Source organism: Topomyia yanbarensis, chromosome 3 (assembly GCF_030247195.1).
Source record: "Topomyia yanbarensis strain Yona2022 chromosome 3, ASM3024719v1, whole genome shotgun sequence".
NCBI lineage: Eukaryota > Metazoa > Arthropoda > Insecta > Diptera > Culicidae > Topomyia > Topomyia yanbarensis.
In genome coordinates, this window is record NC_080672.1 from 312,322,477 (window position 1) to 312,335,438 (window position 12,962).

A 12,962-nucleotide genomic window follows, 5' to 3' on the forward strand; every position below is an offset into this window, starting at 1 on the left:
TAATCTTCAAAGTGGCTGTACTTTTTTTTTGAAACGGTTCGGAAAGATCGCTTGTTGTTCATGATACTTGAAAATTAGTGTACTTTCCGAAAATGAATATCTTGTTTTGCCCCTTTCTGCCCCGAGGTATGAAAAAGGTAATTTTTCATGATACGTCTGAAGGAGATGCATGGTAGCCTTTGACTACCCATGGTTCGCAATATCATTTATAGATGTGTCTTATCATTATCAAGAATTGAAAAAATGTGTATTCTGCTAAAAAATTCACCGCACCTAATATTTCGAAAATGAATTTTCGGAAATAGTGCACTTTATATTCGTAAATTTTGAATTTTCGAACCACCCTAAGTGCCAAAATTTTGAGGTGATAAAAAACAAAAAATAAACATCAAATATGAATTCAGCGTCACAAAATTACCCTAATGTGAAGTTTTCATCAAATTCGGGCCACTTTTGAAGTTTTGTCCGACTTTTGTGTGGAAGGTGATCACTGTGCGCCAGTCGGCAACAAATTCCTGCGATCTATTGATTAAGCCTAAATCATTAAATTTGGGTCAATGACGTCTTCAGAGAAAATTTCTGGACTTTGCAAGCCTTTCCAAATGGCGTTAGTACTTTAATGATTAATCTTCGAAAAAGTGATGAATTTTTCAAACTTTCCTGCAAGTGAATATATTAAAATTATGTCTTCAGCAAAGTTGTAGAGAAAGCTTTTGCCAACAGCTTTGCTGAAGACACAATTTTTAATATCTTACAACAATGGCTAATCTTTTGCAGACGGTGCCGGTGATTGAGTTGTAAGCGTGACCACCACTGGGTTTAATCCCAGCCAAGGTCGTTGAGATTTTTCTGAGGTGAAAAAATCTGTGGTCACGTCTTCCTTCGGAAGGTAAGTAAAGCCGTTGATCCCCGGTCCATGAGTTGATGGATCAATATCTAGTCCAGATAGTGGAGTCACCTCTCTGGTGTCGGTAATGAAGAAGTAGAATCCCATTTCTATACTTACTAACAAATTTCCTCCTCCCGTGATACTTGTGGAGTGCGCAGTAGTATATACGGCCTCTAGCAAAAGCAAATATCGGACTAACACTCCTTCCCTTTCCTTTCGCGATCTAGGTTCGGGTCTGGCCGGCGCCGGTATTGATCAATAAACACTTTAGCAGCCAGGAGTGGTCGCACAAGCTCAAGCTACAATAATGGCTTATCTCCTGTATTTTCAATGTAATTTGGTAAATTCTGAAACATAAAGAGCTTAAAATGGTGATTGATTATTAACGTAGAAACGGCCTGAGTTAACGGCAATAGTATTTTCTGACAATTCATCAAAAATAGAAAGATTTTTCATTTACTGCTATGATTTCCGTGATTAATCCTCCTATAAGTGAGGTCATTCAACAATTTCTTCGTTTGATGAAAAAAGAACGTTTTTAAACAAGTTGTGGAGATTACTTTCACGAATATTTTTGCTGAATACACAAAGTCTCTTCTTTTTAATGCTTGAGAAGTTATAGCGCGTTATATTTGGATGGCTCCAAAAACATTTTTTAATATCAACTATCATTCCAACCGCTCTTCTACGAAATTATTTCACTGGTCAAAATACACAAATTTTATTACCGGATAATTTTTCTTATATCGAGTATGTTCGGAGATATTGGACGTTTTTTGAAAAACAATAGTTTTTTTCAAATCATCTATAACAGAGACAACGAGATACAAGGAAACTTTATTGAGCTTTATAATATTGATCTAGCGTTTTATAATATTGATCTAGCATTTCTAATTGCAACTAGAGCTGGCTGCCCGTTTTTGCCCCTTCAAAAATACTTTCAAAATTTTTGCTAATTTTTCCAAAAATACCCAATAACTTCTAAGTCGCATGAGGTAGACTAATGGTCGCTTCTGCAAAAATATGCATCTTGATAATGCAAGCGACATTTTCGAATATATTGAAGCTTTATCTGTGATATTTGAGAGATTATGTCGAAGAAAAAATTTTTTGAAGGGTCATCACAAACAACGGTCAATAACTTCGAGTGTACTATATAGAGATTTTTGGCCTTCAGTAAAGATGTTCGCAAAAACATGTTGTTCAATATTTTTTGAAGACTACATCTTGTTTTTCAAACATCGGAAAAAAAATTATCAAAAATCTCACTTCAAGGTGGATTAATCTCTACAACTATAGCATCAAAATGTAGGTCTTGGATCGTACGCTTTGCCGTTTTCGCGTGAATAATTTTTCGCACGTTTTTGACAAAAAAATGCAAAGTATTAAAAAACACAAAACATAAAAAGGCCCATAAGCCCTCTCGGTTTACTCGAGGCACCACTATTAAGGCTTAATGTAATAACCTTCTTACAGCAACTGTCTGTCTGGGATTCTATAGCGCTCATGCTCGCAATATGCTTGATGGTGTTTGCAATACCGTCAAACCCATCAATATAGACTTGAACGTAGTGAAACTTGAAAAAAATAAATAAAATGTTACCATAAGTACGAAATTATGAGCTCTTTTGAAAAAAAGTGCACATAAACAAAAATAAAGTGAAGGGAAATGTATGCATAAATTCTGCAGTGAGCTCCTTTAGTTTAAAAATTATGAAAAAGGATCAAATTCCAATGATAGAATAATATCTTTGACTAGCATTTCAGAGCTGGTTCACAAAGCTCAGAATAATCAATACAACATGCCATTTGTCTCATTATTAAGGATCATTGCACCAAACTTACTTGCAAAATAGGCGCCTTACGAAACAAAGGGTACTCACTTTCAGTACCAGCCGTCTTAACGATACATTGTTCACTTCAAAAGCTCTGTATATAACAGCGAAATGGATACGGATTAAACGGCCATGATCTCATGGAAGGGATCCCCGGGAGTGTACACACTTAACGCACATAAATAGGTTTTGCACTGAGTGAGCATTTGCACTGTTGCCTTCTGTTTATGAGTAGTGTAGAGTGATTGTTCTCACCCATGCACTTTGCAGCTTGGTAGCAGTTTGTAGAACGAATACTTAGTATCAAACTAAGAAACAATATATTACTCTTGTTTGATGGTGCATATCTTAACATGAGACAGGATATCAAACAGATGCGAAACCGTATATTCGTATCAGTTACTTAGCTGCCAATCTTGTGCCAATTCATATGGCACTGAATATTACGCAGCAACAAAATCCTTCTGCAGTACTGCCTATGTTTACACTAGACATTCAACACAAGTGGTTTCTTTCCATTTGCGAAATGAGTTTCGTTCAGTCGGAAAAATGGTCTAGTCTAGCCACAATCTAACATATGGAGTGACCGACGAAAGAAGATGTTAGCACAAGACGAAACATTTTCTGTAATATTTTTCTTTTCTTCTGCCGACATCCAATTAACTAGAAATTACTTTGTGCAGCTAGATAAGAGATGTCTTTAGCGCTGAAGGCAACCTGCGAAATGCCATCACTATGACAACTCACTATCACTTTTAATACCAGACGGCTTCATTCCAACTAAATCTCAATTAGGTTACTGTGTACTTTTCACTCGAAATTTGTAATGTTTTTCATAACGTACACGTAAAGTTCAAACGTTGTAGAGTTTCTAACTAATTTGTAGCCATGAACCACCATGCAATAGTCACCCGCATCGTCGTTTACGACATAACATTAGCCTTAAAATGAAAGTGTGGAAATGATAACCGAGATGCACCGTATGATGTACGTGATGAAAGCTGCAACGGATTCCACTACTTTAGGTACTGACGGCTTCGAACGAGCGCTAACAGCGTTATAGGTGATGACACTTTTAATTTAACTCAATTAGTGCATCTGTCACGTTACGCGTGCCCATTAGGGAACGTTCATGCGAATGTTTAGGCACGGATCGTATCGTCGATCATATAGTTTATTTTTAAGAACTGCCTTTTCGTTTGAATTTAATTTAATGAGAAACTAACCTTTTCCTATCCTATGAAACATTGAAATTAGACAATTTTGAAGTAGAGTAGTTCTAATGTTTCACTATACTGCCCATAAAAGCACAAGAGTCCCATATGAACTTTTGTCGAAAATGAGTTATCTGTTGGTTTGCATTTTGTATCACCATTGAATCACAATGCACAAATTAGATTACCAGGTTTGTTTAGAAAATATCGAAAAAATACCAAAACATGGTTGTCCCATCCATAAGGCTCAATGAGAATGTAAATCTTGAACAGCGTTTTTCTCGGCTTGCTGTTTTTCAATACGGGACTCTTATGCTTTTATGGGCAGTATAGAGGTCGGCAAGAATAGTTTCCGAGTTAATGTAATTAATGTAGTAATAATGTACTAAGCGAAATAACAAGGTTTTTGCGCTATCAGATCGAAAATATGCAAAATCATTTCGTATCTAATTCCATAGCATTGACGAATACTAGCAATAACGAAAAAATGGGTAGCGTTAAAAAGTTTTAGCATTTTAGGTTCACTTCCAAGGAGTTTGATGGAATCGTTCCAATCAACGATTAAGAGTATCCCGAGCAAATACTCATGGGTTAAAACACCACATAGCCCCTTGAAAAGACCTTAAACATGGTCCGTGCCAAAATTCACAACCATCAAGACACCATAAAATGGTCTCAATAACCCATAAATACACCAACATATGGTATTTTATATGGGATCTACCGGACCATGGAGATGGTGTTTTCATGGGTTGAACCCATTTCAAACACCCATGTCAAACCCCATGAACATGGGTGTATTGTGGGCTTTTGGTTTGCTCGGGATCTCCCGTTTAATCAATAGAATTGTTTTTCGGCGTAAGCCCAACCCATACTCGATGCGGTTCAGAAAAGGTGTACACAATTTGATTTTTCCTTTTATCTCCAGTAAGGGTTTGAGTATATCAAATACTTTGAGGAAATCTATTTACTGATTGGTGCGACAAGAATATTTTATCAACTGTAGTGTACTAAATATGTGTTGGTTTAAATGAAAATACTCAACCAATTAGACACTACTATAATGGGTTGCTAGATATTTTATTGTGGCATTTGTGGAAATTCAATGTATTTATGTAAAATATTTTTCAACCTGGATCCTGTCAGTTTGTCGTATATCCTACGAATTTGATAAGAAAAAGGGCTGGAAAAAATGTAGACGATGTGGTTATACTGTACTGTAAAATAGGGTAGTAGTTACTTTTGCGATGTCGGAATTTTGCTCATTGCCGGTCAAAAAATAAATCAAGCTATCAAAATAATTGGAACAATATTTGAGCGAATTCGGACCATATTAGCGTGCCCCTAAACGATTGAAATGTTATGTAGGCCATTCATGTATTTTTCATACGTTTCCTCTCAAGTTTAATAGAAAAAAAAACTTTAAAAATATTATAAACTTGCCATTATTATACGTGTGTGCGGGCCATTATAACCCTAAACACAGCTCTGATGATACAATGTTTATCGGTTGCAAACGTTTTCTCTCGGAAGGTTAGGGAAGGTCTCTGTTAGAATCACTCACCACAATTACAAACAAGACAGGAAATGTCACCCACTAAAATACTGCTTAAGGCCGATTGCAGCGGGCCGTTGCCCTGAATGCGATATTAAGTGCACAGTTCAAATGTGGGGACGTGGATAATTAATGATCGCGAGCGTTGGTATGCGTGGGTTCGAGCGTTTGTATGTTAGTGTGTTTGATCGCGTGATCGTTTGTACGTCGCTTGTGTTAGCGTGTACGTAACTTCGCGTGTATATATTAGATTGTGTAAAAGTGTGGCCATTATTCGCATATTCGCGTAGATTCTTAAATGATCCCGCGGATCATGAATCTGATACTTAAGTTTGAATGTACGGTTCAAATGCTAGAAAAGAATGAAGTTGCTCATATCAGCAGATTCCTACTGAAGACATGGACCTAGGCTGCTAGGATTCATGATCGCGTAGAATGGCGCGTTTGTATAATCGCATTTGAGATCTTATTAATTGGTAAGTAACTTGATTAGTTTATTAATTGGTAAGTATTAAAAAGTTCACTTAATGGGGATGGGCGCAGCATAGTTGGTAAATCGATTGCCTTGTACGCTGCGCACCTGGGTTTGAGTCCCGACCCCGCACATAGGGTTAGAAATTTTTCATAAGAGATTTTTCTAATCCGAAGAGGCGAATAACCTTAAAGTTAAAACCTCTATAATTGAAATAAAAAAAGTTCACCTAATCACTGGGGCGTTTTTATGTTTGTAAGATCACGGGCGTTGGTTCGCGTGGATGATCGCAATTGCAAATTGGCGTTTGTGACTAATGTTGTATTATAGCGCTGAGCTCGAGCATTTGTATGTTAACGGGTTTAATCGCGTAGAAGTGTGTGTGTCGCGTGTATAAAATCGTTTATATAAACGTGTAACCGCCTGCATATTCGCGTGGGCTTTAGAATGATCGCGCTATATGCGATTTTCATATCTAAAAGGCAGAGAGTTTCCCCATATCACTAGAGCATTCGGTCATGGCGCTCTGAGACTTCCAGTGTATCAAGCTCATAGTATTAATGCATAAATCTTAATATATTAGCGTCAAGTCCAAGTTTACCGTTCCAGAGAATGTTTGAGAGAAGAGATAGTCAAAATTGCCCCAAAATATCTGATCTGGCAGGCGATTTGGAGATACAAAGGAACGGTTAGCATCCTGTTTTCTTGATCCGTCGTCTTGCCACTATTATCAGTAGCATCACGCAAATTTGATCAAACTTATTACGTTATAAATTCAACCAGTCGCAACATTTTAGCCCTTTCCTGTGATTATGTGAGTAGTACACTATAGGCAATCAGCAATAGGGAGCAGCGTAGTGCTCAGGTTTGCGAAAATTTCGACGAACAACAGCTACAAATATTTCTAAAGCGGGATGATAGATATCCAAAGGAACGATCACACTCCAGTGCATTGGAAGCTTCACACACAGAATACTCAAGTAAAGTACGCTCATTGACGAAGAGAAGATCAAGAAAACGAGATTGATGGTTGGAAATCGTGCTTACTTGATTTAATCCGTGAAGAGCCATCGCGTCCAGAAGTAAGCGCTTGGTAGGATGTGTTGTCGAGGATAACGGGTTACGGTAAGTGTACCCACGTCCAGAAGAAACCAATGTGAATGCTGGTTGAAATCTCCAAGGACATCGTTTGCCAGAAGAAGCGCGTTCTATAGAGTCTAGATGTAGTTGCGTGATAGAACAGCCAAGTCGTTTGTTGTTTTTGCCAGGGCCGATTTGAAAAACCATATCAGCATTGAATGTCTGACATGGTACTAAATGTTTTACGCCACGAATGTTCGGTTTTGTTAAAATAAAGACAGGAAGTCAATAGCCATCGTATTTGGCCGGAGCACCACTTCCTGTTTCTACGATTCACTCATCTATTCAGATCACCAAGGTAAGAATCAAATTACGATTTTCTTTTGTCCTTCAAACAGGGCACACAATATAAAGGTAATTGCATGTATTTTTCGCTTCGTGGTGGTTTGGGTAGAAGCAGAGAGCACACTGAGTATCGTTAGCTTTGGTGGCTGGGAAAGGCAATCTTCTTCAACATTTCCTCATCAATTTGTTCAAACCAAATGAGATACAAATATGTGAAGAGTTTTTTCTTTAATTTAATTTAAGTTATTTTAACCCCTCTGGTTACGTACCTGTAGTGTATATGAGTTTTTTGAGACGAAACAAAAAGCTTCCAGACGTAACCGATTCATGAACACTTGGGAACGGGCATTGATATAATCGCACTTGGGACCGCATTTATGAAAACCGTAAGTGCTAACATATTGACTTGTTCAACGGAGCGCTTTAGGTATGCGAGATTGGGGGCGTAGGTATGCGCGGATGGTCGCGAATGTATGTTCACATGCATAAGAAGATTGGTATTATCGCGAAGCGCACAACCGTTTCTATTTTGACGTGTTTGATCACGTGAGTGTTTTTGTGTCGTATGCTCTCTTGTGAATAACTTTTTTGATTTCTTTTATATAACCGTATAGTTATTTGCATATTCGCGAGGGCATTTTAATGTTTTGTAACATTGTAAGTCATTCTGAAGTTTAATTTTGAGTGTACGGTTCAGATGAAGGGAGAAAGTGAGCTCCCTGTTCTCACAGGAGTTCATAGTTATGGCACTTTGAAACTTGTTGTCTAGAGTATGCAAGATGCAAAATTTGGAGTGGGAGCTCCAGTACGAGTACAATTTATGATTTTGTGATCGTTTGTATGTTGGCGATTGACCAACAGAAAATCATCGATTCAGGACTTTAAAACAGACTACTCATAGAGGGGAGAAGCAAACAAGCTAAAATCAGTGTGACTAAGTAAAACAATATGGAGAATGTTCAACATTGTGATAGATTTCCATACGACCACTGATAAATTTGGCTTGATAAGTTAAAGTAATAAATCAAAATTTTCTATGAAATGAGTCTTTATGATTAATTAAAGTTAGGATGCATATTACTATGTCAATTATCGACATGCTGTTTGCAATATTTGGCATTTTGACATTTTGAGATGGCATTTTGACATTTTGAGATGAGATTAGGAAAAATTAGATAAAATTTTAAAAAATCATTTAAAAATAACCGAAGCGAGTGATTTGTTAGATTTTGGACAGTACAAATGACTAAAGTTAGAATTTATGTGCAAACCTATTTCACCTAGGTCGGTGTGTATTACGAAAATTGAGCTAGTAGCGATAAAGAAATTTGTCTCATCATTAATTTGAAAGCAAGAGATCGGAAAAAATAATGAGTGGTTTATTTTTAAATCATTATGAGTTTCCAAAGAATTGTTTTCGCTGTTAAAACGGTTTATTCTGTAAAGTCGTGGTGTTGTATTATTTGTTTAAAATTGCAAAATCGGGAAATGAGATGAATAGTATCAGATTATTTCTAAATTTAGTTCTAAAATCAGGAAGATACTTTGACTATTAGCAACCTTGTCGAAGATGTCGATTCGATCCAAATGCAGTTATTCATTTTTTAACCAAGTGATGTCTGAATTAATTTTGCATAGGACCTAACTGCGCTTGTTGGTGGTTCAGAAGTCGAGTTCCACGAAATTATTTGTTTAACGAAAAAGAGGATAATTTAATTTAATACACAATATTTATCATCTTTGGGCTGTGAAATTTTAGTTTCACATTTCACCTCATAGAAGGAACCGACCCAAACTATTCGACGGAGAAAGATAGTATGTTGACATGTTAAAAAGAAGTAGTGCAAAATGTCTATTCTACGACTTTGTAGAAGGAAACTCATTCCTAGATTTCTCCATTGAAAAGTTGCTAGTCGTGAAAAGTTACTAGTCTATGTGATGAAATGTGAAGCTAAACTGTTCAAACCAGAAGATGATACATCTCATGAGCTAAAATTCGGTCAAAAGTATCATGCAAATATAGCCAACAAACTTTTTTGCCAAACAAATAAGTTCGTGGGAACCGACTACTATTTCACCCACAGGCCTCGAGCAAATCTAACTGAGACATAGTTCATTAAACGTCCAATAACTTCTTCCCAAATTCCAAATTTGCAGTTTTTGACAATGCTTTAGACAAAGAAATTATCTTTATGATTCACTTAGAGTGATAATCCGATATACACAGTGGTGATAGAATTCGAAATTCATTAATTGATTTCCTCCAAAGGACGTCGAGATTTTCAGCTAAATTATTATTATCATCTTTTGCAATGGTATCGTGATTAAAAAAGGTTTGAAAAATGAACGCATGTAAAACCAATTTGACATCAAACAATATCAATTACCCCGAAAATTAATTCTATGTAGTCGTCAGCCGTCGGCTTAAACACACCCAAACGCCGTCCGATTGCAAACTTACCGATTACCGTACTGGCCGCGACCTCTTTGGCCACATGGGCCGCCGCCGGACTGACGTGCAGTATGTCCGATAGTGACAGCGAGGATGCAATCAGTTGCCGCTTTTCCTCAAAGTTGAGCAAATCCATCGAATTGCTCCGCTGTGGCGTCACCGTGATTGTCACCGATTTCTGCATCGTCAGTACGCTCTGGTTGTACTCAGGCGGCGGTTGCTTCATTAGATCCCGTCCGTTGAGAGACATTTTTCCTTGTCCTCACTATGGGGCTATGTCACATGTGCTGCTCGTAGGTATGTGCGCAGATAAGGGGGTGTTGCGATGGGCCCACACACACGATCGGGTGCTGGTGGTACCGGAGATATAACTGGAAGTGAGCGTCGTCGGTTAGATGACGGCGGGTGCGGAAGCTTTTCCGGTTGCACACTGTCTGGGTCTGCCAGCTAGAATAAGCTAGACATTCATCAACCAGCCAGCGGAAAAGCACACCTCTCTGCACCTTAATTGCATTTATGTAAATTCATTTCATTTTTATTCACTGCAGCCTCACTTTTTATCAACTCCGGTTGACGGGGTTTTTTTATCTCTTGTTGTACACAAGTACTTCCCGCTGACAGGCTATTGATGTGGTATGTACATCGATAGTAAATACAACGTTAAGGTTGCCACGTTTCTCGGCGGCTTCGACTACTCCCAACATAGAAAACCTTCCAAAAAGTGTGGTTACAAAACATGTACACGTGATTCTCCCCCACTAAACTACATATGCGTCGAAAATAGAGATAGATTTGGCACTAGAGCATTATTGGATTTCACTACTACAACACTATTATAGCTACTACTAATCAAGGAGATTGCGTTTAGAATATCAGCTCGTAAATTCTCCCATAAAACTGATTAGCTTAACAAACAGCCAGTTTCGCCATGAAATTTCACTTTTTAGACTTTGATGAACACTATTGAAAACAAAGTATTGAGCACACATACGGCATGATAATCCCACCCAGACACACTCACATACAATCACTGAACTTCTGCTCCCTCTAGTGCACTCACGCGGATGGGCTCGAATTTTCCCCCAAACTAATTATATCCATCGGCTATCGATGAGCTTATCGAGTTGGGCTTCATCGTTTTTCACTGTAACCAACTACCGTCAACCGAGTGCACAATAATATATTTCCCATAATTTTTCTTCCGTCGTATCCTATCGGTTGGAACTGTTTCCTTTGTTGTCGCTTTGTGGTGATGCAGTTGTAAATACTGATGCCGATTTGTATGAGTGGTACTTCCGCCGATTAACTGCTGATCTTGCCGTCGCTGCTTTTTCTGTTGAGAAAAAAAGAATTCGTGATTTTAGTAATAAATAACATATCGTTTTCACCCGGATTCCATTAGCAAAAGGTTTGGCTTGTGTGGGAGGACAATTTATTCCATGTTTGAGTCAGCTTCGCGTATTTTCTGTTGGTTACTCTTTTCTACGATTTCAGTATATCATTCGCCCATAAAACTTACCCTAAGCAAATCTCTGATACGCCCTGTTGTCCGTCATACAGGATAACAGGAAATATCAGCGATTTGTTCAGTTCTCACTTTTCATGTATAAGAAGATGAAAATGTAATCATAAAGAGATATACATTCACATTTGATAAAACTAAGTTTAAAGACGATCTGAAATTTTAAACCCCTTATTAGCGACTGTTTATGTCTCTAAAGTCGTAAAAAAACAACCAAAGAAATTAATTTTGGCTGCCTCATCTCAGCTTTGATTTAAAACTATTTCCAGAATTTTTACAAACAAGTACTCCATTATAACTATCAGTAATACAAGAAATGAATTCATTCTACCGTTTTGAGCGTAATCCATTGTACAACAGTTTAGAATAGTTGCAACCCACAGTGCAAAATCATTTAAATCGACTAGAAACAAACTTGTATTAGACCTACAATGCACGAGGGGGAACAGTTGCTGCTGATGAAAATGGAGCTCAAACTTACGAAAGTGCCCTTTATACAGCTAAGTAACGTGCGTAATTGAGTACTGGTAACGCCAAGACGGTTAGCTAAGGCATAAAACATCACTGAGAAGAACAACAACAAACGCGGCGTCGAATGTGACAACCAAAATCCCCGCATATATCAGTTATGATTCAACACGTCCTAGCACCGCGGCCTAAATCAGGCACATGAATAAATTTATATTAAAATAGGGAGAAGTAGGAACCTGTTATGAAGTTGGTGTCGAGAAAACCTCTCCTTTCCTATCGGACTGTTGAAACATCGCACCGCGGGACAAATCCGATGAAGTGGCCAGGAGTAAAAAAAAAAATTGCCCAGGTTTCTCTCAAAAAGTGTGATGTCGCGTCCTCTAGTTTCCCTGCATGCGAATACTTTTTTTCTTCTGCAACTGTGTCATATTTCTTATAACAAAATTTGATAATTCCTGTTCTAGTCGATATCGGTAGTTGCTTTGATGTACACTAGCTAAATATGCTAGAGTAGTGACAGTATTTTTAAGTTAGACAACGACTAAATCTGCTCGAACTAAATGTCCTTTCGAGCAACAGGGCATTCGACTCTAACAAACCACACCGATCTGAGCAAGCGATTCGTCATTTCCAAGAGCCAAAGTGACTGGTCGAGGGAAACAATAAACATTCTCCCAGGTGTCATAACTGCACCCCTTTCCTGAATCAGTCAGCTTACCCAAAATCAAAAGAGTCGACGACTAGTAGAACCCACATATATCCCTATTCAAGCAGAGTGTAAGCACTTGTAAGTAGGAATACTCATCCACCAACCAGTTATGAAGACATCGTTACCATCATGCCAGTCGAAGGCCACAGGTCCAGCACCAACTAGTCCCATCTCAGCAAAAAATATACTTGTGTCTGTCTCAAGCTTCATTTAATCATACATTACTTATTCGTTAGTAACAAGAAACATCAGCGATCATGCTACTCAGATCAAACAATACGTATTTCCCCTGCATATTGAACTTCTCAGCTTATCAGTTTAGCACGACCCGGCGGGAATTTGGCCATATGCCCACTGCTCTATCGCCGATGCGAATTGATGTATCAGAAATGGAATATTATTTGATGAAATCTTAAGA

The 12,962-nt window shown here is 38.0% G+C and overlaps 1 protein-coding gene across 1 annotated transcript in view; it reads right to left on the reverse strand.

Moving 5' to 3' along the window:
• Positions 1–12,962, reverse strand: part of LOC131689425 (phosphatase and actin regulator 4) — a 534,941-nt gene that overhangs the window by 418,065 nt on the left and 103,914 nt on the right. The window contains exon 2 of the mRNA XM_058974505.1: positions 9,852–11,175. Coding sequence (XP_058830488.1) covers positions 9,852–10,092 — 241 coding nt within the window. The 5' untranslated portion in view covers positions 10,093–11,175. The remainder of the gene's footprint in view (positions 1–9,851; positions 11,176–12,962) is intronic.